This window comes from Aspergillus brunneoviolaceus (genome assembly GCF_003184695.1).
Source record: "Aspergillus brunneoviolaceus CBS 621.78 unplaced genomic scaffold BO95scaffold_96, whole genome shotgun sequence".
Taxonomy (NCBI): Eukaryota; Fungi; Ascomycota; class Eurotiomycetes; order Eurotiales; family Aspergillaceae; genus Aspergillus; species Aspergillus brunneoviolaceus.
Genome location: NW_020290826.1, coordinates 45,135 through 68,417, shown reverse-complemented (window position 1 = coordinate 68,417; position 23,283 = coordinate 45,135). Strand labels below are relative to the sequence as shown.

The 23,283-nt window shown below is 53.9% G+C and overlaps 14 protein-coding genes across 14 annotated transcripts, besides 1 other annotated feature; 7 read left to right on the top strand and 7 right to left on the bottom strand.

The window, feature by feature from the left end:
* Nucleotides 1-55: 55 nt before the first annotated feature.
* Nucleotides 56-1,206, top strand: BO95DRAFT_508706 (uncharacterized protein; the record flags this gene model as incomplete). Its single annotated transcript, XM_025591296.1, has 1 exon — nt 56-1,206. The coding sequence occupies exon 1, from the start codon at nt 181-183 to the stop codon at nt 1,204-1,206; it is 1,026 nt and encodes a 341-aa protein (XP_025437129.1). The 5' UTR covers nt 56-180.
* A 1,048-nt stretch (nt 1,207-2,254) lies between these two features.
* Nucleotides 2,255-2,749, bottom strand: BO95DRAFT_436516 (uncharacterized protein; the record flags this gene model as incomplete). The annotated part of the gene is made up of 1 exon (XM_025585239.1): nt 2,255-2,749. The coding sequence occupies one exon, from the start codon at nt 2,747-2,749 to the stop codon at nt 2,255-2,257; it is 495 nt and encodes a 164-aa protein (XP_025437128.1).
* Nucleotides 2,750-3,603: 854 nt separating this feature from the next.
* BO95DRAFT_468606 (uncharacterized protein) lies at nt 3,604-3,993 on the bottom strand (the record flags this gene model as incomplete). The annotated part of the gene is made up of 1 exon (XM_025589373.1): nt 3,604-3,993. One exon carries the CDS (start codon nt 3,991-3,993, stop codon nt 3,604-3,606), a length of 390 nt encoding a protein of 129 aa, XP_025437127.1.
* Nucleotides 3,994-4,808: 815 nt separating this feature from the next.
* Nucleotides 4,809-5,102: a sequence feature (Protein overlapping with rRNA (BO95DRAFT_375147, RAH40605.1) was converted to a misc_feature.).
* Nucleotides 5,103-6,216: 1,114 nt separating this feature from the next.
* Nucleotides 6,217-7,252, top strand: BO95DRAFT_518582 (uncharacterized protein; the record flags this gene model as incomplete). The annotated part of the gene is made up of 3 exons (XM_025591977.1): nt 6,217-6,418; nt 6,479-7,170; nt 7,229-7,252. The coding sequence occupies exons 1-3, from the start codon at nt 6,358-6,360 to the stop codon at nt 7,250-7,252; spliced, it is 777 nt and encodes a 258-aa protein (XP_025437125.1). The 5' UTR covers nt 6,217-6,357.
* Nucleotides 7,253-7,478: 226 nt separating this feature from the next.
* Nucleotides 7,479-7,943, bottom strand: BO95DRAFT_295241 (uncharacterized protein). Its single transcript, XM_025581740.1, has 2 exons — nt 7,648-7,943; nt 7,479-7,579 (listed from the first exon to the last, which is right to left on the bottom strand). Exon 1 carries the CDS (start codon nt 7,899-7,901, stop codon nt 7,656-7,658), a length of 246 nt encoding a protein of 81 aa, XP_025437124.1. The 5' UTR covers nt 7,902-7,943; the 3' UTR covers nt 7,479-7,579; nt 7,648-7,655.
* Nucleotides 7,944-8,299: 356 nt separating this feature from the next.
* Nucleotides 8,300-9,963, top strand: BO95DRAFT_447724 (DUF1593 domain-containing protein). The gene is made up of 2 exons (XM_025587695.1): nt 8,300-9,616; nt 9,695-9,963. Exons 1-2 carry the CDS (start codon nt 8,333-8,335, stop codon nt 9,854-9,856), a joined length of 1,446 nt encoding a protein of 481 aa, XP_025437123.1. The 5' UTR covers nt 8,300-8,332; the 3' UTR covers nt 9,857-9,963.
* A 410-nt stretch (nt 9,964-10,373) lies between these two features.
* Nucleotides 10,374-10,953, top strand: BO95DRAFT_375133 (GFA family protein; the record flags this gene model as incomplete). The annotated part of the gene is made up of 2 exons (XM_025583129.1): nt 10,374-10,493; nt 10,558-10,953. The coding sequence occupies 2 exons, from the start codon at nt 10,374-10,376 to the stop codon at nt 10,951-10,953; spliced, it is 516 nt and encodes a 171-aa protein (XP_025437122.1).
* Nucleotides 10,954-11,724: 771 nt separating this feature from the next.
* On the top strand, nt 11,725-13,182 carry BO95DRAFT_375167 (uncharacterized protein; the record flags this gene model as incomplete). Its single annotated transcript, XM_025583131.1, has 3 exons — nt 11,725-12,157; nt 12,210-12,957; nt 13,008-13,182. 3 exons carry the CDS (start codon nt 11,725-11,727, stop codon nt 13,180-13,182), a joined length of 1,356 nt encoding a protein of 451 aa, XP_025437121.1.
* Nucleotides 13,183-13,495: 313 nt separating this feature from the next.
* On the bottom strand, nt 13,496-14,354 carry BO95DRAFT_447721 (alpha/beta fold hydrolase). The gene has a single exon (XM_025587694.1). The coding sequence runs from the start codon at nt 14,333-14,335 to the stop codon at nt 13,526-13,528; it is 810 nt and encodes a 269-aa protein (XP_025437120.1). The 5' UTR covers nt 14,336-14,354; the 3' UTR covers nt 13,496-13,525.
* Nucleotides 14,355-14,634: 280 nt separating this feature from the next.
* Nucleotides 14,635-15,618, top strand: BO95DRAFT_486086 (HpcH/HpaI aldolase family protein; the record flags this gene model as incomplete). Its single annotated transcript, XM_025590438.1, has 4 exons — nt 14,635-14,809; nt 14,859-15,010; nt 15,063-15,298; nt 15,356-15,618. The coding sequence occupies exons 1-4, from the start codon at nt 14,678-14,680 to the stop codon at nt 15,616-15,618; spliced, it is 783 nt and encodes a 260-aa protein (XP_025437119.1). The 5' UTR covers nt 14,635-14,677.
* Nucleotides 15,619-16,027: 409 nt separating this feature from the next.
* Nucleotides 16,028-17,509, bottom strand: BO95DRAFT_486085 (RraA family protein; the record flags this gene model as incomplete). The annotated part of the gene is made up of 1 exon (XM_025590437.1): nt 16,028-17,509. The coding sequence occupies exon 1, from the start codon at nt 17,435-17,437 to the stop codon at nt 16,028-16,030; it is 1,410 nt and encodes a 469-aa protein (XP_025437118.1). The 5' UTR covers nt 17,438-17,509.
* A 347-nt stretch (nt 17,510-17,856) lies between these two features.
* On the top strand, nt 17,857-18,339 carry BO95DRAFT_508701 (uncharacterized protein; the record flags this gene model as incomplete). Its single annotated transcript, XM_025591295.1, has 1 exon — nt 17,857-18,339. Exon 1 carries the CDS (start codon nt 17,866-17,868, stop codon nt 18,337-18,339), a length of 474 nt encoding a protein of 157 aa, XP_025437117.1. The 5' UTR covers nt 17,857-17,865.
* Nucleotides 18,340-18,972: 633 nt separating this feature from the next.
* On the bottom strand, nt 18,973-21,062 carry BO95DRAFT_508699 (aldolase; the record flags this gene model as incomplete). The annotated part of the gene is made up of 2 exons (XM_025591294.1): nt 18,973-20,566; nt 20,629-21,062. The coding sequence occupies 2 exons, from the start codon at nt 21,060-21,062 to the stop codon at nt 19,159-19,161; spliced, it is 1,842 nt and encodes a 613-aa protein (XP_025437116.1). The 3' UTR covers nt 18,973-19,158.
* Nucleotides 21,063-21,271: 209 nt separating this feature from the next.
* On the bottom strand, nt 21,272-23,206 carry BO95DRAFT_375178 (acetyl-CoA synthetase-like protein; the record flags this gene model as incomplete). Its single annotated transcript, XM_025583132.1, has 5 exons — nt 21,272-21,609; nt 21,663-22,372; nt 22,434-22,473; nt 22,528-22,797; nt 22,855-23,206. The coding sequence occupies 5 exons, from the start codon at nt 23,204-23,206 to the stop codon at nt 21,272-21,274; spliced, it is 1,710 nt and encodes a 569-aa protein (XP_025437115.1).
* Between the last annotated feature and the right edge of the window lie 77 nt (nt 23,207-23,283).

Here is a 23,283-nt window from a genome sequence, read left to right as displayed (position 1 = left end):
TTTTCAATTGCTCGGATAGTTGCAGGGAATGCCTGGATCCAGTCGCTCGTTTGACCTCTCCTGATCCCTCGTCGACCGGTATCACGCTCGTTTTCTTGTTTATCTCTTCTTTCTCCTGACTAAATTCGTCAATACATTGCACCTCGCTCACTCAGTTTGTGCTACTGGCGCAATTGCAACATGAAAATGATCATCCGGAGCTCATTGCTGGCCCTGCTCGCAACCACCGCTTCCGCAGTCGGCACGGGAGCCTGCACCACCAGCGTCCAGCAGGCTGTCCAGAATCCCTCCTTCGAGGACGGTACCACAGACTGGACTATCGCGACTGGAGCGGCAGGAAGCGTCTACGACACCTACCGGACTTCGTCAGCCCCCGATGGCAGCTACGTCATAGCCATCAATGGCGATTTGGCCTCTAACGGCCTCTCCCAGACCCTGACCGATCTGGCTGTGGGGAGTACCTATACGCTCAGCCTGTACTGGCAACTCTTGTCGATAGGCACAGGAACCTGCTCGCTCAACGTCTACATCGACTCTGCGGAGAGCAGCAATGTGGCGGCCACCGGGCAGCTCACATCGGCGAGCAGTGCCTGGACCCAAGTCACTGGCCAGTGGACGGCGACCAGCACAACACACGAATTGATGGTGGATTTCACCTGCACGGCTGGCAGCTTCTCGAGCAGCTCGGAGGTTAATTTCGACGACATCACTTTCACTGGTCCTACCGTGGTCAACTGCCCAACTTCGACGGTACAGACTTCAAATTCGACTCCCACTCCGACGCCCTCCGTTGCTTCAGCATCGTCCTTTACGCCTGTGGTTGCTATGACTTCTTCTAGCAGCCCAGCTGCCACATCCTCCCCGGTGCTCTTCACCTCTGTTCCCGTGCAGAGCAGCAGCAGCGCATTCACCATCATCCCCTCCGTTCGTCCATCATCGGCAGCGGTGCGGCCATCGTCCAGTTTCCCCGTGCAAGCGTCATCCGCCTCATCATCCGTTCGCGTGACGCCAAGCCTGCTGACCCCAGCTCATCAGCTCTCGGCCTCATCATCTAGTGCGCCGTCCAGCTCGGCTGCAGTCCAGAGCCTCACGTCCACTGCCCTCTTCGGTAGCAGTACAGCGATCGCGGCGACCGAGACGGACGTGAACGCGGTGACCTCCACTGTCTATGCGACCGTTACCGCGACTTTCACCGTCGCATGTTGATGAGCCTAATTCTTATCGACGGAGTGTTGAAGGTTGAAAGGCTCTAATACCATGATAGCGTTTGTTTAATTGTACTCATGCGGGGGAAAATATTGTAATAGTAGAGCAGTTGCTTTTGAGTGTATCTATACCCTCCGTCGCCGCCAATTTCACAGCTTGTAATAGATCACACATAATGTTTTAGGACCATAATAAGATAAATTGTTGCATTAAAAAAATCAATAAGATAATCTAGAAGCATACAAGAAGTAATACAGTCACCCCAAACCTGATCAAAGGTTCTTGTCGATTTTTGCATGATTTTTGAAATGTATAACCTGTTGTGGAATTGGTGCCCACGGAGGGTAGAGTTATCCTGTTCAGGCTTAGGTCTTATCATATTATCGAAGATGCGGTTATAATTATGTTGGCGCGTCCTATTACACTCATCTGAATTCCAGGCAAGCGTTAGGGGTCACGCTCAAGACAACAGTTGTCTATTAAATCGCACCTTGAAGTGGTAATTATAATCAATGACTCACCGTCTCGAGAAGCGTCTCCACCCTCCCCCAGCCGCGAAGGCACAACCACTTCCCGACCCCTTACTCGCCAGGTAGTATAGTTGCAGCAGGCCGGTCTCCGTTGTTGTCGTTCGACACGGCCCATCGAAGGCAGCTAGGGGGAAGTAGAGAGTATGGTGTATGCTTCCGTGAAGCTCAGGACTTGGCTTTGTGTTTATTTCGAGGAGGACCCTGGAAAAGGCCAGCTATCGATTGAGGCATTGACAAATTGATAAACATGTCTTTCTCACGCATCTCGAAGTAGGCTCCCCTGGCTGCATATAAAGCACCCTATATCATATCTCTCACTCGATCTACTAAACTTTCAATGTAAGAAGATTCTTGGATGTAGAAGACATGTTAGAAGATTCTACTGCCCAAAGGAGGATTGCAGATGATACAATCCTTGATTCAGCTACGACTACTATGTTTTTTCTTTGTTTCTTATGGTTTCATCCTTCCTGCACTATCACCACACGGTGCCGAAAGGAACCTGGAAGATTCAAAGACTAAAGAAAAAAAGGCTGAGGTAACGAAGACCTCCGGGATGGGAGCGCCAGCAACTTCTCCCGAAGGAGGTTCCACGAGTCGTCCACCCCCCGGAGGATGGATATCATCATGGTCACCGCCCTCTGGTACTTTGTCAGATCCTCGGGGAGCGCAAAGTCGAAGTCGAGCTGGCCGCCCTCGGTGTCTCCGAAGAGGAAGCGCGCGTGGCCCTCGCGGACTACCACCTCGCCCATGTACATCCGGCGCAAATGGGGTCGAGCCTGACGCCGCAGCTGCCACCACTCGTTGGCTTGCAGGCGCGCTGCGTCCCAGTCCGCGTCATCCGGAGACCAGATGATGCCCAACCGCCAGCTGTCGGGCGGCTCGGCGGTTTCATCGTTCAGAAAGGACATCGAGTCGTCAGACATGATGTTGTTGTCGGGGATGGTCCCGTCAGAGATGGTGTCACTGTCAGACATGGTGCCGTTGTCGGGCAAGGTGTGCTCGTCGAACATGACGGATCTATGGTCGAAAGGGATCCGGGTGGGAGATAGAGAAAGCAAGTCGGGTGTTGGTAGGGTTGGAAGTAACAATAACGGTGGTAGCGTTCACCTCTATTTATAGGCTACCTGTACAAGTAGCATCTCAAGCATAGACCCCTTGCAATCTCAGGACTATGGGCGAAGATTCTCTCTATCGACTACCAGAATTTCTCGGCTTCTTTATCCTTTGCCTTGCTCGGGTGAACATCGTCTCTATCCTAGTTCTTTGGTTGGTTTCTCTGTTCTTGTTTGTACAAAGGGCGGAACCAAGATAGGTGACCATACACTGGCAGGAGAAATATTAGATTGTATAATAATACTGTTCTTCGTAAGATACTAAGCAGCACCTCTGTAAGCTACCTCAATGAGATCTCCAAAAGGTAAACTTGAACTATTATCAATCAGTCACCGCCTCGAGGAAGGTCTCAGCCTGCTCTCATCAGGCCCGTAGCTGGGCGGGCAGACCTCCTGATGACTATACTAAAATTTCTCTCAAGGCCTTAAGAGTACTGTCTTCTCCCTATACGTAGAGAGAAAGTGGATATCACTGATGAGTGTTGGGAATTTACTAGCCTTTTAGTGTAAGAAGGATATTGATAGATAAGTACTTGAAAATATTACTAGCGAAGAGAATCGGTAAAGATGATATGATACTTTATCCGAACTAAAGTGCTGTTTTTGTCTGTTTTTGTCTGTTTTGTTTTCTCCATTCTTTTTTTCATGTGTCATCATCTGTTTGAATATTTTTGTATCTTTTTTTTTTATTTAATTAGTTTGGGGAATGGGCAAAAAGGAAGGAGAAGGATGAAGACCTGGAGGCAAACGAACTAACACCCGCGTAGTATCAATGCCAGCTCCTCCAACACTTCCAGTGTATGCTCCCACCAATCACCCTCGGCCCAGATGAATTCTCCCAAGACGTTAGCCTTGGCGAAAAACTTCTCAAAATCCTCGGGCCGTGAGAGGTCGAACTCGAGCTTGTCGCGCCCCATGAAGCTGGCCGGCCCGTCCTCGGGGGCTCCGTGGACGAAGCGCGCGTGGTGGCCGCGGACCAGCAGCCCACCCATGGGCACCTCCACCAGCTCGGGCTGAACTGCCCGCATCTCCCGCCACAGCTCGTCGAAGGCCACAAGCGCCGGTCCCCACTCATCGCCATCCCGAAGCCGCCTGATTGTCATCCGATCGGCGGGCAGCTCTGGTGTGGAGGTTGCAGACATGATGTTGGAAGTGTTGAAGGTTATCCTAGTGGAAGGGGATGACAGGCAAGTTCGGGGATGGTGAAGAGGAAAGTGACAGGTGATGGTGAGGGCATTGGGCGGTATTTATAGATTATCTGTGCAGTATGATCTGGCAAAAGGAACCCAGATATTAGGAAGTATAGGATAAAGCATCTATCCAGCGACAGGCTGCCCGCCGGCAAGTCTTTTTTCATATGCTTTATGCCTTCAGGTTGTTCTTGTGCACTCCTGCTTTGTCTTGGCTCTTTGGCTTGTTTGTCGGTCCTGATTTGTGGCAAGGACGCAACAAAGATCGCTGACTTGTGCAATGGCGAGGGCTGAAAGAATTTTTGTAGTAGGTGATAAAGGCGTGATGACACTCAATGCTGGTTTCAGAATAGCCATGTTTGCGGCCGTCAAAACTACAAAGGGGACGCTTTTGAGGGAGAGTCAAGCTGCTCGGCTGGAACGGTCCCAGTAGGCTGCAAAGCAAGAGTTTGACCAGTGGAGACGAGGGTCTGAGCAGTCTGGACAACGATTGAGAACAAGAGCTTGCATTTTGGATGGTGGTGAGTGGGCTAATCGATCTGTTTCTTGGTAGTTAATGCTGACTGGATTTAAAGAGAATCTTCACCGTATCACCGGCCCGGGCACGTGTTCCTCCAAAATGCAGACTCAGAGGCATTCCAGTATCGAATCGTTGAATGTAAGTGTCATCCAATTTATACATCAAGGATGTTAGCGGTGCGGGGAGATAGCAGGTCCCTGTAGTGTTTCTTCGTTCTTAATCCAACTCTCTCTGTGGCAAGGAACGACTACTTTCGCTGTCCCTGTGTGTGGTGTTCTGACAACAAATGTTCTACAATCTGCCATTCCGCTGGCTGGGACCATATGAAAAGCGAAGTGTCTCCCTTGGTGTGTCGGCAAGGCCTGCAAGGAAAGTGAAGACACTTGATCAAAACCAGAATGATGCAAACAAAAACATACAACAGAAGGGATTCGCTGGTGGTCACCCACCCAACTACTAACCTCCCGGCGTGTGGCTTAAGTACGGCTGAGCGGACGGGAAGCCCTGGTTTCCACACCCTGTGGTCGTATGTGCCTGTGGTGTGCTAAATCCCCGATATAACACATAAACATGGCAAAATCTTGAACCAACGAAGTTCGTATAACCGTGAGCAAGTCGTCCCGTGGCCAACGCGCAAGATGGCAGAGATTCGAGATCAGCACCACTTTACTGCGAAAGGGTTTACCAGCACAGTCTTATTCTCCAACGGGCTCAGCCACACCCTGTCGATCTCCGCGGAGCAAGCGCTGTCACGAACTCCATTGACATCATAGGAGGGTTAACCCACAGTGAGTCAAACCTGTTCTTGTCCTCACGGCAGCTGAAACCCTTCTCGTTGAAGCATCAGCCACAGCCATGCTTAGCCACCTCCCTTCCACTGACACACAGGTGGATCGCTCGCATGAGATATCCGGCATCTCCGGCCGTGAGGGCAGAGTCCGGACCAACCGAAGCGTGACCCGCTCCCAGCTCGTCGGTACCTTCGGGTTAACCGTTGGATGACGCCGACCTTGACTCGCAGTTTCGGTACGACAGACAAAACAATAGGGCCGCAACAAGCTATACGAACAAGGCCACATTAGTGCCAATCAGCAGTTACTGACGAAAAGAAAATTTTCGCAAGCGAGTCGATGTAGCGACCCTCCACTGCGGGTAATTGGTCGAGTACCCGAGTAGGCTCCACCGGGCGTTATTCCCTTTCTATGTATAGCCTCAAGCTTGCTGTGTTAACCTATGCATGGTTCCGTTCATGAACTCGTGTTCGTTCGAAGTTATTCATTCGAGCCTCCTTTCTTCGAGTCGTCCTTGTTATTCTGGTCTGTAAAATGTGTGTTGTGGCGGCAGGAGTTAGGTTGATATGTTTCTCCACTGGTATGTTTGATGAGAGTAAATAGATGTCCTTGTTTCCCTTCGGATCTTACGGATTGTAGCTTCGACGCTAGTGAAGTATGATCTGGCGCAGGTGAATGTGGCTGAGGCTATTAGAAACGGCAGTGGCAGCGCACAAGGGGTTTCTGTAGGGGTCCAGGTTCGGATTGTGGCTTGGTGGATCATGAACCTTTTATGATTTTTCTTCTTGTGGCTTTCTTGTTTGTGAAGTCGCAGCTTTAAGAACTTGGTGTTAGCCACATCAAGCTTTATACCCAAGAGCAAAGAAAACTTCGCAGGATTTTTGGACTAACACGGACGGGGCCAACTACACGGTACCTTAGTCCTGCACTCCGCACTCAACACCAGTCAACACAATTATTGATCACCATTCAACCAATCAAGATTTGGGAATACCAATTGATACAATGGCGACATCCTCGAATCACCCTGCAGAGAATGCAAAGTTCCGCATCCTAATGCTTCATGGTATGGTGCGGCCCTCATCATCAGTATCACGATTTCCCTATCGACTAACCAACCCACCAGGCTACGCCCAGACGGCCCAGGCCCTCCGCATCAAAACCCGCCCTCTCCTCAAAGATCTCACCCAGACTCTTACTCTGGTCATTGAACGAAAATATCCTGGAGGTATTGAATACCTCTTCCCCAACGGACCCATCGACCTCGACACCAACACCACCTCCTTCACCACATCTAAGTCGCACCTCACAAACGGAACGCGATTAGCATGGTGGCTCAACCTCGACGACACAAGCCGCTACATCTTCCTCAATGACACGATACACTACCTTTCCGAATACCTAGAGGGCACGCCCATTCACGCAATCATAGGCTTCTCGCAGGGCGCCGCGCTGGCAGTGATGCTCGCGGCGATATGCGAGGCCGCCGCCGATCCGCAGCGGTTGCAGGCCATGCAGACACAGAATCTCCCTGTCGGTACCTTCCTGCGGTCGCTTCCAGGTCAGAAATCCCTTGAATTTGTCTTAAGCTTCTGTGGCTTCCGCGGCACGATGGAGTATTATAGCAGTCTGTACACGCCGGCGCTGTCGACGCCGTCGTTCCACGCGATCGGTGTATTTGATACCATGATCACGGCGGAGGAAAGTCGCGAGTTGTTGGAGGCGTTTGTCGCACCGGAGGTGCGGTGGTTCTTCGGGGGGCATTTTGTACCAAGGGATACGGAGAGTATACAGCAGGTTGTCGGGTTTCTGAAGCGGGTATGTTCAAAGAGGGCGATTGGAGATACGAGGGGGTTGGGGGCTGCATTGACGATAGACTCGGGTTTGGATTCAGAGTTGAGCGTGTCGAGTTCATCGGGTGAGAGAAGGAGATTGAACAGGGTGGAGGTGCGTGTGAGGAGACGGTCTCCGGTTCAGATGGCGTGGGGAAGGCAGGGTTCCGCGGTGAGGCTGGTGCTGGCGGCTTGAGTTTTGTACTGTACCGAATGGGGAGTAATGGACAAACTGAGTGCTATGCGGCATGGCAATTGACATGATAGCCACGAATATGTAATTAGAAGAACTGAGGGGAATTGAAACATGATACTCAACTGAGGTTTGGCAGTAGCTTAACCCCCAATACATTCCTTGCATTATTCCTCAATTCGGTCTGGGCAAAAGAGATTGTCTGTGTCTCCAAGGTTAGACCATGCGCACACCACTTTTGGGCCTGTGCTGGGTCTATGATGTACACACTTGTTTTTCTAAGGTCGAATATGGAATGAATGGCTCGATGTTCCTGTTGGAACATGTTTGGACTTGGTCATGATGCCGCCACCGCTGGTCTGAATGCATGTCGATACTGGTTCCGGCGACCATGGCAGCCTGCATCTGCAGCAGGAGACCCACACTGCCCAAACATGGAAGTTCGAAGACATTGCCAGCATCGAAGTTAGCAAGGATAGGCTAATCTGTATTTGTGTATACAAGCTTCGAGAAAAGTAAAGCATTGGGATCTAGATACTGTTTCGGTGATGTGAATTAGAATTGTATTGGTGGTGGTTAGTGACCCGATTCTGCGTTCTACATGATCACCTCTAGTACAGTACAAGGTGCATACGTGGGCAAGGCCAAAGCGGCAATTCTAAGCCCCGTCCCTGAGTCAATCGGGGCAATCCAACCGCGCGGGTAGAAAACCAAGTTTTCAGACAAAATGGTCCACCGTAGCCACTCATTTCCTGATTTGAAGCCAGAGCATTGTTCCACATGGTCCTCCCCATAATACCCCATCTTCAATCTGCGGGGTACGGTTCTCCGCATTTCCTGAAGAAATTCTACGATGATGGCATCATGTATTCTGAGCACAAATATTTAAGCCTTGAACTATCCTACGGAAGTGGGATAATAGACCATTTTGAGCTCATCACAATCAGCAGTCAGAATGCAACTGTCTGTTCGCGGGTTACTTTCACTCGGCCTGCTGGCCACAGCGCTTCCTGCTACAGTATGCGGTGCCAACCGATCCTCAATGCTGCGAACCGTGGTGACCACCGACCTCGAGCAGGACGACTTGGCCTCCCTGATCCGATACCTCCTCTACACCAACGAGCTCGACACCCAAGCAATCATCTATAGCTCCAGCCGGTACCACTGGTCCGGTGACGGCAATGGAACCAAATTTTTCTTGCCCGATCGCGAGTACAGCAGCCCGCAGTGGGCGTGGCGCTGGACCGGCACACGCACCCTACAGGACAAAGTCCTCCCTGCTTATGCCGAGATTTGGCCCAATCTGAACAACCACGATCCCGCCTACCCGACCCCTGACGAGCTTGCATCTCTGATCAAGATCGGCAATATCAACTTCGAGGGCGAGATGGAGCTAGATACCGAGGGCTCGGACCTCATCCGATCCCTTATCCTCGACGATGACTCACGTACGCTGTACTTGCAGGCCTGGGGCGGCACCAACACCATCGCGCGCGCGCTGAAATCGATCGAAGATGAGTACTCGGGCGGGTCGCAGTGGAATGAGACTCGGGATGCAGTCGTCAAGAAAACTGTAATCCTAGCCAGTGGGTTCCAGGACGAGACGTATGCGAATTACATCTCTCTCCAATGGCCGCAGATCCGCGTCGAGCAGCTGGAACCGGGATACACGACCTGGGGCTACAACTGCAACAAAGGCCAGGGTAACACACGCGGACGCTCCACTGGCGACAACCTGTACTTCACGGGGAAATGGATGAAAGCGCACATCCAGACAGGACCGCTCGGAAGGCTTTACCGCTCGTGGATCGATGGCCAGTCCATGGCCGGCGATGCCCAGGACATTTTCGGGAGCCCAGCCACTGCAAACCAATCTGCGTTTTGTAAAGCCCTGGATCCATACGCCTTCTTGTCTGAGGGAGACAATGTGGTGTTTAATCCCTTGTTGACGACGGGTCTGCAGAACCCGGCAAACCCGAGTCTCGGCGGATGGGGCGGTCGCAGCTACCAGAATTCCACCTCTCCCAATCTGTGGGTCATGGTGTCGAGTGAGAAGAACAAGGCGGGCGTCGAAGTTGACGACTACACCACTGACCGATGGGCTGGGGCGGCGCAGAACGACTTTGCGGCGCGCATGCAGTGGACCCTGACTCCGAAATATAGTAGTGCCAACCACCACCCGTCCGTGACGATTTTGAACGGAACGACAGTCGAGGCACAGGCCGGAACGACAGTCACCCTGGTCGGAAATGTCAGCGATCCCGATTTCAACAACGTCACCACCACTTGGTGGCAGTTTTTCGAGGAAGGCACTTACCCGGGCAATGTCACCGTGACGGAGGTGGGAGACGATCAGGCGGAGGTGGAGATCCCCGCCGATGCGCAGACTGGCGAGACCGTCTCAATCATCTTCGAGGGAACGGATGACGGGCATTTTCCATTGACTCGTTATGGGCGTGTGTTCATCCGGATTGTATAGGTGGTTTGTTTGCTCAGAGGCATGGTCATGACAATGACAGCTTAGCATGCTTTCCAGTATTCAGAGATTCGAGCAGCGTGAAGATGAAAGTAATAGAACTTGGAGAGGAGGGGCAGTAACGACGGTCGGCAAGGATGGAGGAGCGGGGAGGATTTCCTGCTTATCGGTTATCCGCTTATCGGTCATCTCCTATCTCCGACTTTTTGGCCCCTGCCCCCGTCATCATCTGATCTCATCTGTACGAAGGACTAGTCATCCCATCAATCACGTTAAAAAGCTGAAGCTGTCATCCTGCATAGCACAGTCTGATAATGCTTAGAAATACAGTCAAGTTGTAAGCACTGTGTTTGTCATGCAGCTCCAACACAAATGGATGAAGGAGTTTGTGACAGCAGTGCTGTTCTCCGGAATATATAAACTATGGCCGAAGCTTCGAGGCAACAATGGCAGGTCTGACAGCAACTCGAATCACCCAGGGGCAACTAATTTCGAAAAAACTAATACGTTCGAAAATTCGATGGACGCATCAACTACCGACGAAGCCAAACCGCACTTCCCAATTGTCGGAAGTGATGGGTGGTCCACCGCGGATGAAGCAACCGCAACCTGCTTCTGCGGCGCCGTGCAATTGTCTTTTGTAGGCTTCTATTCCAACAATGTCTTTGCTCAAAGATCTACTAAACAAGCGATTCAAACTGTAGCCAACCCACGGTCCCGGATTCGTGGTCTCCTTCATCTGCAACTGCACCGACTGCCACAAAATCACGGCCTCGATGCACTCGACCGGCTTCATCGTCCACGACACCCACCTGAAACATCTGCGCGGGCAGGCGGTTCTGAAGACATACACGCAGCCTAAATCCCCCGGGAGCGAGACGACGGTGACCAACCATTTTTGTTCTACGTGCGGATCGCTCATGTATCGCGTCAGTGCGGCTTATCCGGGCATGAGTGCGCTACGGGTTGGGACGGTGGACGATTTTTCTTTGCATGAAACGAGGTTGCGGCCGACGGTGGAGTTGTTTACCAAGGACCGCGTAGCGTGGAAGCCTCCTACCGCTGGGGTGGAGCAATTTGTGGCCGATGGGTTGCATTAGACAGAGTGGATGTACAGTACAGTAATCTATGCAATTGATGCATACTCAAAGAATGGCACGTGGTGATAACAGTGTCCCCGTTTTGGGTTTCAATCAAGTTCTGGGCTTATCAAAGTTCTTTAGGAAAAATCTGGAATGGCGGGCGGGATTTGGCTCCAGGCTGGCGGCTGGTCCGCCCGATTGGCTGGTTGCGTGGCGGACGCAGAAAATTCTCAACTCCACCGCACTTTGGCGGGCAAAGAGTGGCAAGTCCACCCGGTGAGGTGAACTGCTGATCACGGGCATGGACTACTGCTCGACATGATTAGCGTTGCATAGGTGTGGCATCAACTGCCGGTTGAATCATGTCAAGTTAATGCTGTAGGTTGGTCTGACAGGGGAGACGATCCTCCTGCCCTCGTGCGATTCAATGGCATTTGCCACGAGGGTTAGGGTTGGGGTCTGGGATTATCAAGATTATCAGCAAACGATTAGCCAAGAGAAACGGAATGGAAGCGTCCAGCGTCTTGGCAACCCCATTACGCAGGGCGCGACACCAATCACGCAATTGACTCACCCGCTTCGTTAGGTAAAATAAAAATTTCTTTTATAGACCGGCCACCTTGCCTTGCACACTTTCTTTCCCTCTTGACATTTCTTGAAAGTTGTTGCCTCTTGTGTGTCGTGTGTCGTGTGTCGTGTGTCGTGTCGTGTACCTGTCTCAGAGTAGCAATGGCCTCAGCATCTGCCAACCACGAGGTGGACGCCCAGGAAGCGCCGCAAGCCGTAGACATGCCGCGCGTGTCTCGGTTTTCCGGGGTCAAGTCCATCTATCGCTCGATTCCCTTTCAGATTGCCATCGCCAGCGGTGTCTCGTTCACGGCGCCTGGTATGTGGGATGCCATGAACAACCTTGGCGCTGGTGGAGCTGCTGAGCCCTACGCTGTCTCGGCGGCCAACGCCCTGGTCTATGGATTGTTCGCCATTGTCTGTGTGGCCGCCGGCGCCATCAACAACCGCATCGGTCTGCGCTTCGGGTTGGTCCTGGGAGCTATCGGTTATCCCATCTATGGTGCTGGTCTCTACACCAACAACTATGCGCCCACCACCTGGTTCATGCTCTTTGGCAGTGCCTTGTGTGGTATCTCCGCCGGTTTCTTCTGGGCGGCCGAGGCGGCGATCATCATCGGCTATCCCAGTCCGGCGGATCGCGCTTTCTATTTGGGTATGGCAATGTTTATTCCCATGATTCCAATGAAATGCTAACAGCTTAACAGCCATTTGGCAAACTGCCAAAGCCGCTGGTCCGATTGTCGGTGGTGCCATCAGTCTAGGCCTCAACGCGCAGACCTCGTCCAAGGGTACCATCAGTGCAGGCACGTACATTGTGTTCATTGTGATCATGTGCCTGGGCTTCCCGATCGCCCTGTGCCTGAGTCCGGCGGAGAAGGTGCAGCGTAAGGACCGGACGTTGGTGGTGGTGCACAAGCAGGAGTCGTGGGCGGCCGAGTTCAAGGCGGCGGTGAGCCTGATCTGGACGCGGCGCGTGCTCATGTTGCTCCCCGCCTTCTTCATCAGTTACTTCTACAACGCCTTCTCCAGCACGTGGTTGACCGACTACTTCACCGTCCGCTCCCGCGCCTTCTCCTCCTTCTTCACCAACTTCGCCGGTATCGCCTCCTCGTTCCTGATCGCCGCTCTCCTTGATCGCCAGTCCATTCACATCAAGACTCGTGCCAAGATCGGCTTCCTGTCTATTATCACCGTCCTCACGGGTACCTGGATCTGGGCCTGCATCCTGCAGAGCCAGTTCTACAACGCCCCGGAGGCCCCCACCTTTGACTGGTTCACCGGCGGGTTCGGCAAGTCCTACGCCCTGGTCTTCTTCTGGCAGTTTGGCGGCCAGGCCTTCCAGCAATTCCTGTACTGGCTGGTCGGTCAGTACAGCACCGATATCTCTTCTCTGTCCTACCACTGCGGAATCCTTCGTGGATTCGAGGCGCTGGGACAGACCGTTGCCTGGGCGTACGTTTTCCCCCTTGTTCTTTGATTGCTACAGGAACTGACCGAAACAGTATGCAAACCGAAGGCAACGTTAACCACTTCGCCAGCATTGGCCTCAACTTCGGCGTCACCTTGCTGTGCGTCATCCCCACTTGGATCGTCCTGTCCGGCCTGGAACACAGCCACGAGGTGCAGGTCACCGCCGAGGATGTCCAGGCCAAGACTGCGGACGACTCCGAAGCCTAAAATGGCACCCCCATGGATTTTCAACAAAATCCAACACGAATATATAGTATTTAATATTTTAGCATGAGATACCCCTTTTTCAACAATCTGGCATCGTTTAGCGTGGAGTGATTTGTGGTGGATTCATGGAATGGAATTTAATTTTTACCTTTGTTACTGTTATGATCGGTCTTTTCTGCTTCCGTCAAGCGTATTTGATCTGTGGAAGCTGAAACCTTCTACAGGCAGCTTGCGATTTACATATACTACCATTATCAGATTTACGACAACGAATCAAGCGTGATGAAATACTGGTCTATATTATGCGACTATGCTTTGATCTATATTTTGCCACAGTTTTGACCTATGCCTCAGCCCTCCCTAAGAAAGCAGCCATCCTCCGATACATCTCCACCGGGTTGGAGTACATGGGGAAATGCCCACTCTCCGGGATGAGCGCCAGCTCGACCCCCTCCTTCTCCAGCCGGGGCAGATACGACAACCCGGCGTTCTCCTCCCCGAACATGAACATCTTCGGACACGACAAGCCCAAGAACATCTCCAGTAGACTGCCAGAGTCGGATAGCTGGACCATGGACTCGAAGATCGCACGCACCGCGCCGGCGCGCACCCTCGCGCGAATGGTGCTGGCGTACAGGGCACTTCCGTAGGAGCTTGCGGTCGCGGTGCGCGCGATGAATGCATCGAGGAAGGCTTCCGGGTCGTCGGCCGGGAAGAGGAAGATTTGCCGGCTCAGGAAGCAGTCTTCTGGGGCGAGGTTGCCTTTGATGTCTACGAAGCTTAGCACGCGGGTGGGATGGCGGTGCGCGAGGAGGAGGGCGGTCAGTCCGCCCATTGAGTGGCCCATCAGGTGGAATTGCTCGATCTGGTAGTGTGCGAGCACCGCTTCGGCGGTGGCGACTAGGAAGGGGATGTCGGTGGCGGAGAGGTTCGTGTTGGTGGTGTGCCCGCAGCCCGGTGCGTCAAAGGCAATGTAGCCATATTGCTGGAAGGCGGGACGGATCGCGATGTCGGCGAGGTCTTCTTTGCATGATCCGAAGCCGTGGAGGAAGAGGATTGGGGGTTTGCCGATGTTCAGGTTGTTGTGGACGGTGGCGATGTTGAGACTCACGCCTTGGACTTGGAGGGGGATTGTTTCGTATGTGGGCGGCATGGTGAGGGTGGGCTGTGAGGAGTGGATGTATGTAGATTGCTGATTCCTAACCGGCGGATGTAAAGCATTTATTGTATTTATTGTCGGGCCTCAGATGCAAGGGCGATTTAGGTTTCGGTCCGCCACCTGCAGGGTCGATGGATGGGGGCGGCAGAAAGTCGTCTTGCCGACCTCGGCATTGCCCCCCGGTCGGGATCGGTGCGTTTCCCCGACTATGCTGAGATAACGCTCATAGTTAATTCTGCTGTATAAGGTGCATGGGGTAATTGTTCCATCTTCTCGCCGACATCTCAATTTCAGGCACTGTAATAGTTCGTCCTTCTGGCAGCAGCTTCGTTAAGAATGGCAACATCGTTCTTCAATCCGCAATTACGATTGCTCAATGCCCTTCGAGCTGGTGCAAAGCCGGTTATGACCTTCTTAGGGCTTCCGTCCTTCCGCACAGCACAGATCGTAGCTAAGACCGGTGTCGATGTCAGTACCATAGCCCTATAATCATGAGACTTTTTATTGACGAATCCAGGGTATCATAATTGACTGTGAACACGGTAACATCAGCGACGATGCCATGCACAGCTCAGCGGCTGCCATCGCCGCCATGGGCGTTTCGCCGCTGGTCCGGCTCCGAATGACCCACCCGGATCTCATCAAACGAGCTCTCGATGCAGGGGCGCAGTAAGCATCTGGCTCACCTTACCCTTGTGAGATGTGCTAATGCAATGCACAGTGGCATCGTCGTGCCCATGATCAACACCGCCGAAGAAGCCCGGGCGGTTGTTGCGCATGCGAAGTTCCCGCCGCAGGGGCTGCGAGGGCAGGGATCCGCATTTCCCGCCTTTGCCCACGGCATCGACCTGCCGACTTACATCAAGACGGCGAATGAGACGCTCATCACCTGTGTTCAGATCGAGACCAAGTTGGGGGTGGAGAATGTGGATGCCATCTGTGCTGTGCCGGGTGTTGGTGAGTACTTGGCCCGACCCATCTTCTAGCAGACATTTTGTTGATTGTATGTTCAAGATATGATCTTCATCGGCCCCAATGACCTAGCACTATCAGTCTTGGGCTATGTCCCTGCTAACGGTGATGAGCCGGAATTTGTCGAGGCGATTGAGAAAATCCTGGCTGCGGCCCGCAGGCATGGTAAATGGGTCAGTCGATTGTCCAACAACGGGGCTTTATGTAAAGAGCATCTAAAGGTGTTTGATACGGTGGCGTTGAGTTATGATATTCGCGCCATGCAGAACTGGTATACCAGTGAATTGCAGCTGGCGAGATCATGATAGGCAGCGACATGAGCGCCGCTACTTTGGATTGTAGACAGACTATTTGATTTCTGGGTATTGCTTTTTGCTTTATGTGATACTCAGCGGAGTAGATTCTGGACATACATGTATCTATTGAACATTGGTACAATAGTCAACTTACTGTTATTCACCTTTCTCTTTCGGTATAGAATAGTATAATTTCTACTACCAGGCTTTCCAACACGGCGAATCTCTTGAAGGGCTCAGTAGATGCTTGGGTCATCAGTGCTCAAGATTTGCAACACAGCTCGACTACGTTGAAGACTGTAGTATTTTCTAGGAAATTGGCTATCGAGGGAAAACAGAGTTCATTCACCACACCCACAATACCTACTCTACATACCAACTGAAATAATGGGCCGAGGAAAGAGCAAATGCGCGACCTTTAATCAGTTCCTTCACTCTCCTTCCCATGCCGCTGCAATGTATGGTAACCCAACTTCTTCCGTGCCTCAGCGATAGTGGCACCCCCAGCAATCATCTCCCGGATACCCTCCTCGCTCTGCTCAATTTTGCATGCGACTTCGGCCACCTCGCGCGCCCGAGCACGGGGCACAATGACCACGCCGTTCGCATCGGCGACAACGATATCGCGCGGGTTGACGCGGACCTTGCCAATGCCGACCGACTCGTTCACGCCTCCGACCTGCACGCGGTCTTTACCCGTTCGCATCCACCGACCAGCTGTGAACAGCGGGTAATCATCGCCGATGGCACGGTTCACATCTCGACACACCCCGTCGATCACAGTTCCGGCGATGCCTCGCAGGCCGGCGTACTGAGTCATAATATCTCCCCAAACTGTGCAGTCCGTGCGACCGCCATTGTCAATCACCACAATATCGCCCTCGGCCACATCATCCACAAAGTCTCCCACACTACCCGGCGGATCGCTGGCCGGCACATACCTCACGGTGAAGGCCGGTCCGACGGTGACTTTGGTATAATTCGCAAGAGGCATGATGCCGAACGCCTGGCCCGGAATGCCCAGTTTATCCAATGCATCTGACACCGCTGGTGTATCGGAGTCGGCAAACAGCGCCACAAGCTCTTTGTCTTCTGGAATGGCGGACTTTGGATTCCGCGGAGATGGTACGAGTTCTGGTGCTGCAGTCTGTTGCGGGGTTGGAGCGCTGTCACTCTGCCGAATGGCTTCGAATTGCGAATCGTGCATCACCTCCGAGACCGGGTGACCGGCACGGACAGCCTCCACCATGCGGGCCTGGCGACGATCGATGCGTTCGGCCAAATCCAAAACCTCGCCAATGCGCGCAGCTGGTACAAACACCGTCCCGCAGTTGTCGGCAATCACATAATCATCCTGATGAACTGTGACTCCGCGTACCTGCAAGGGCGTGCCTGACGCCACCTGCACCAGCCGATTGCGGGCGCTAATCATCGTCACCCCCCGGCCGTACACGGGGTAGCCCACGTCGCGGCTGCCGTCAATATCGCGACTCATGCCATCGATGACGGTTCCGCGAATGCGCTTCTGCTTAGAGGCGTTGGCGACAATGTCGCCCCAGCAAGATATGCCTTCCGTCCCGCCTGCGATGACCAGGACGCGGTCATCAGTGGTGACGGCGTCGATGACGGGGGTGAGCAGATGTGTGGTCGGCTTCACGTCGGTCTTGGGGCCGACTTGGACGGTGCTGGCACGTCCAACAATCTTCGGACACTCCCAGAGAGGTCGCAGGCCATAGGTGGCCCCTTTGAGGCCAAGAAAGTCTAAGGCATCGGAAATTGTGTTGCTGTCTAGCGCTGCCAGGCGATCAAGAACGCTGGTACCGCTCATTTTTTCGGCTGCGGGTGGGAAGGTGGGTTCAAGAATTGTAGGAAGATGAAAGGTTAGAAACTGTGACCAAATAGATGCCAATGGGTCAGTTCAGGGCATTTCCTACATAGGTGGAGGGGAAGGTCTTATAGATGGCTCCTGAGTAGATTAGATGAGACGCGGTACTATCGGGGAATCGACAGTTGGCCGATAAGTTAGTCCGGACGGTCGGTCGCCACAACGGGCGGATTCTGCCCCCGCCGATCGGAGCTAGAGACAATGAGTCGACTGCCAAGGTTCTTTGAACTATTAGTAGTAACCCTAGAGGCAGATGATCTAGTGCAAAAGCAGGGTCAAACTCAATTTAACTCAGAAGCTCGCTCGGATAATTCAACCACATCGGTGTGGCCGAGAATCCAGCGAGCGACAAACCGATAGACCTATGGGCGATGTGTATTGGCACCGGAGACGCTGTGTACACTGACGATAGCCAATCCACGGAGTCATGGAGATGGTGCAAACCATACGGCACACACAGGAGGTCCACGGTCGTCCGCGGAGCCGTCAATAAGTATCGTCTCCTCGTGACGGAAGTCGCAGATAAAGAAAAGATAGTCCTCTACGAGGCTGACATTGCAACGGAGCTTCTAGGTGGGCTCAAGAATCCGAAGGAGGCAGATCGTCCAATGAATTGGCCCATTGTTAGACGCAAAAAGATACCATACCAGCCTTACAATACCTTCCCTGAAAGGATTACGGCTGAGCTCCAGACGCCTGGATTCTCGCCACTTGATAGAACCAGTTCGATACCCGACAGTTCGGTCCCAGACATGGATGGTAAGACTCGAAGAGGTCAGAAACGGCCGCACGATGCAGAGGAGGATACACCATGCAAGCAGACACGGATCTCCGACACGTCATAGGTGAACCGACGCCAACAGTAATAAAATGTCTGATAATCAGAGACACGTAATTAATGTATACTTGCCCTAGCAGCTGCGAAATCGTCCGTAATTGTTTGAATCAACAAAGGACTCAAGCAAAAATCGGGTCTCTAACCATCGAACAACCGATATAGTGTCACCAGCTCGTACTATGATTCTCGCCCCGGGGCCTCCATCCGCCGATACCCTGGTGCATATAACTCGATTTTTCTCCCATTCCGCCGGCCCCACCTCTGGCCAGAAGACCCGCATCAGATTTGCTTCCCAAGCATTATCGAACACCCCTGCACCGCTGTTCAAAAAACCAACATCCCGACCCCTTGAGAAAAATCACCGTCCTATCTTTGCGGTTTCAAGAAACAGTGAGCGCCATTGCAACTTCCTTGGATAGAGGCCTCCCGCCACTTGCTGAATTCGGGCTTACAACTACTGGCTTGGTACCAACAGCTCCATTTTCTGTTGCGTAGTTTGACATCGTTACAGCAAGATAAGAAGTTCCACCCACCGCGCTCGATTCCATGTACTTGAGCTGTCTGGCACGCTCAACTCGCCTGTGCGCCTCAAGACAGTAGTCCCGAGGGCTGTCCCGGCCAGTGATAGTGACCAGAGATACGCGGTTCCGGCTCAGGAGATGCCCGTCACCGGAGCCAGTGACGCTTTGAACTGCTACACTTGAACTCGATTGGGTTGATTGATTATTTTGTACAGCATCCCGACAAGCATTACGGAACAAACATCAGATCATATCCAGTCATCAAGGTATTTGAAAAAGAGATGGCTTCGGTGGCTGATAGCAGCTCACAATTTGGCTTCGGGAGCTGTCTTCGTCTTTTGGGTGTGCGCATCCCAATCTACCGGCCGACCAGACTGGAATTCACGTACTCCATGGGCGCCATCGCCATCGGGTCGCATCATCTCATGAAAGAGTGCTTTGATCCCGGACGCCTGTTCGTCCTTGCCCGCATGCTTCCAGGCGAGCCTGACCAACTCCTTCGACATGCGCGACGCATCGGGCGAGACCTGCCGCAGGCGCACTAGCAAGGCGTCCAGCTTCTTGTCCAGATCTCCGGGATCCTCTGCGACCTCGGCGACAAGGCCCAGCGAATGCAGCTGGTCGGGATTGACCGGGCGAGCCGAGAGCATGGCCCCACGCGCGAAGGCCGTCCCCCACTCTCGGATGATATACTTGGAGATCGTCGCAGGACAAAGACCCAGTTTGCCCTCGCTCAGCGTAACCGTAGCGAGCTTGGTGCAGAGACGAAGATCACACGCGAACGCCAGTCCAACCCCCCCGCCAAACGCTGGCCCATTCAGACAAGCGATAGTTACCTTCGGACACCGATCAATTACCTCGAACAGCTCCGCCAACCTGGCGAACTGCGCCTCGCTGCTCTCCTTTTCTTGTGCGACCGGGGTATTCTTCCCCAAATCCATCCCCGTACAGAAGAACCTCCCCGTACCGGTGATAACCACCCTCGACACCGCGGGATCCGAACTCGCCGTGTGCATAACAGAGTGCAACTCTGCAATCATCGCAGCAGTCAACGCATTCCCATTCCGCGGACGGTTCAGCACAATCTTGAGATTCACCCCGCAGCGGAACAGCCGCATCCCCTCGGCGTCAATCGCCAAAGTCCACCGGAAAGCCGGCAAGGGCACCTGTCCCTGCGCCTGTGCCGTCAAGGACGGCGGAGTGCACGCCGGCGCCTTCGCAGCCGTCTTACGCGCCAGCGCAACTCCAGCCCGACTCCCATTTTCACCGCCGGGTAGTTGGTTTGCGATCCAGATCCCCGTCTCGACCAACCGGGCCAGATCAACCCCTGTCTCGACCCCAGCCTCCTGGAACATATACACCACATCCTCAGTGGCGGCGTTGCCCTTGGCTCCGGGCGCGAACGGACACCCGCCCAGCCCGGCGACGCTGCTATCGAAGACGCGCACCCCGCAGGTGTACGCCTCCCATATGTTGGCCACCGCCTGGCCGTAGGTATCGTGGAAGTGGCCGGCCAAGGCACCGACGGGAATACCGCCGCTCTTGGTGAGATGGTGAAGGAGATGGCGGACTTTGGCAGGGGACCCCACGCCTAGGGTATCGCCTAGGCTGACCTCGTAACATCCCGCTTGGAGGAGGGCTTGCACGCAGCGGAGCACCGCATCGGGCGGGGTGGGTCCGTCGTAGGGATCGCAGAAGATGCAGCACACGTATCTGACACCGTTATTAGCCTTGTTGACCCTAATGGAGGGGAGGTAGATGAAGATTCAACATACCCTCGCACTGCCAACCCATCCTGCACCGCCCGCCCGACCACCTCCCGCGCCCTCGCAAGCCCCACCTCCACCGAACAATTGATATTTACCCGGCTGAACCCCTCCGTCGCGCTGACAAAAACCGCGATCTCTTTTACATTTAGGGCCTGGCAGACTTTCAGACCCTTAAGATTAGGGACCAGCACCGGGAGCCGGAGGTCAGGGCTGTCGCCGCCTAACGACTGGATGGACGGGTGTTCAAGAAGATTCCTGCAGTCCGCGAGCTGCGGAATGCGGCGCGGGGAGACGATGGAAGTCAGCTCAATCGTTTTGAGACCGGTTTGGTGGAGCCGAAGGATCAATTCGAGCTTGATAGGGGTTGGGATTGGCGTGGTGATGTTTTGGAGGCCGTCGCGAGGACCGACTTCCACAATACGGACTGATGAGGAGGTCATGTTGGTTTCGCGAAGTGAATATATATTCCCGCGGTACCTTTCAGTCGGGGGTGGCTTGTGCATTTTTCATAGACACATCCACACCACAAGGCTAGGTTCTTAAGTACTTGTGGACTGGTAGTCCCCGGACCGCTGGGTGGTTTCTACTCACGGACTGGCGGACCGAGGCTGCTGAGGTGAGAAAGAAAGTGATGCAATTGTCAATAAAACTACAATCTCGCCCGATTCCGCTCCCTCACTCGCACCAGGCGATTGCCCAACTCACGCAGAAGATGTTTTTGATATTTTCCGCTGCCGGTCTTGGGGAAATCCGCGCCGACGCCGGCATCGCCAATCCAGAAGATATGTTGGGGTGCTTTGTGCCGCCCCAGCGTCTGACTGACCCAGTGCCGGAGTTTACTGGGACTGATTCTCTCCCGGGCCTTCAGAAACGCCCCCACCGCTTCCCCGTACCGCTCATCCTGGATCCCGACCACACTGGCCTCACTGATCGCGGGATGCGCCGTCAACCGCTCCTCGATCTCGCGTGGGAAGATATTCTCGCCTCCTATTTGTGCCTGGCGGTCAGCATGCATTCTCAACCAGCCAACAAAAGCATACCCCGAATAATCAAATCCTTAATCCGTCCCGTCACAGCCACAAACCCCTCCGCATCCATCACCACCTCATCCCCCGTAAACATCCACAGCACTCCCGCCTCATCCCTCCGCATCACCTCCGCTGTCTTCTGGACGTTGCGCCAATATCCCCTCTGCACCGCGAACCCCGCCGTACACAGCTCCCCCCTCACGCCGCGCGCAACCACGGCTCCCTCCCGATCCACCACCTTTGCCCACGTATGCGGCAGCACCCGCCCAACCGTAGTAATCCCTTTCTCCGCATCATCGCTCAAACGCGTCATAAAAGTCACCGGGCTTGTCTCCGTCATCCCGTACGCGATCAGCACATTCGGGACCCCCGTCTCTGTCCGGAGGCGGGCCATGAGCGTTGGAGAGACGGGGGAGCCGGCGGCGAGGGCGGTTCGTAAGGATAATGGTTGGGTGCCATTTTGGGCGAGGATGTCAAGGAGGGCGAGGTACATAGTTGGCACGCCGAGGATCACCGTGGCGTGTTCCGTGAGAAGTGTGTTCACGCAGCTAGTGGCGGAGAAGCTCGGGGAGGGAAGAATGATGGTGCTGCCGTGGATGAAGGAGGACAAAAAGCCGAGGACTAGGCCAAAGCAGTGGAATAGAGGGGGTGGGTTGAGGACTTTGTCCTGCGGGGTGAGGGCTAGGCCTTGGCCGACGAAGCGGGCGTTGTTGAGCAGGTTTCTTATTTTTATAGGGTTAGTTGGTATCCGAGGCAGGAGGGGGTTCTGGGAAGGAGGTTTACGTGTGCGTCAACATGGCAGCCTTGGGGGAGCCGGTCGTGCCTTTGATATCTGTGAGTTGAACGACATCTGCGGGATAGGAGGAGGTGTAATTACCGGAGGTGAATTGGAGATTCAGGACGTCTTCCGGGGAGATGGTGCGAGAAATGGCGGCTTGTTCGGGTGGGTTGGGGTGGGCGTTGCTTGTGAAGGCGTCGTAGGGTTCAAGGTCGATGCCTGTTTGGCTGTGGATGCCGTCTCCGATGAGCACGATCCGGCGGAGATCGGGGAGCTTCGGGTTGGGTGATTCTTCGCCTCGAAGAGCCTGGATGTGGTCTGAAAGGGCTCTTGTGCTGATGCTCGCGCTGATGAAGACGAGTTTGCATGCTGGGAGGTGTCAGTCATGGCTTGCACGGGGCGAGACTGTGGGAGGGAAGGGCGTACAGCTCTGGTATACTGCGCTAGTCAATTCTCCTGGGGTATACGTATTGTTCAAGACCACCACGGGACAGCCAATGCGACCACTACCAAGAAAGACTTCGAGGTATTGGTAACAGTTGCCCGCCGTGATGCCTACGCAGTCACCTGGACGCAACCCCATGTTGAGCATCGCCTGGGCGAGCACCCGGCTTCTCTCGGCCAGTTGGCGGTAGCTGAGCCGGACGGACTGCCACGGCACAACCACCGCCTCTTTGGAACCGTAATGCGCTTCTTGCAGGTCGACGAGCTCGCCCAGTGTCTTGTGCCAGAGCGCAGGCTCGGTCGGGCCAAGGACTATAGCGGGAGCGGGAGTCATCGTTGGGGAAGGCTGTGACGTGAACAGCTGAAGTGCAAAGAACTTGGAATAAGGAAAAATATGCCTGAGAAAGCTTT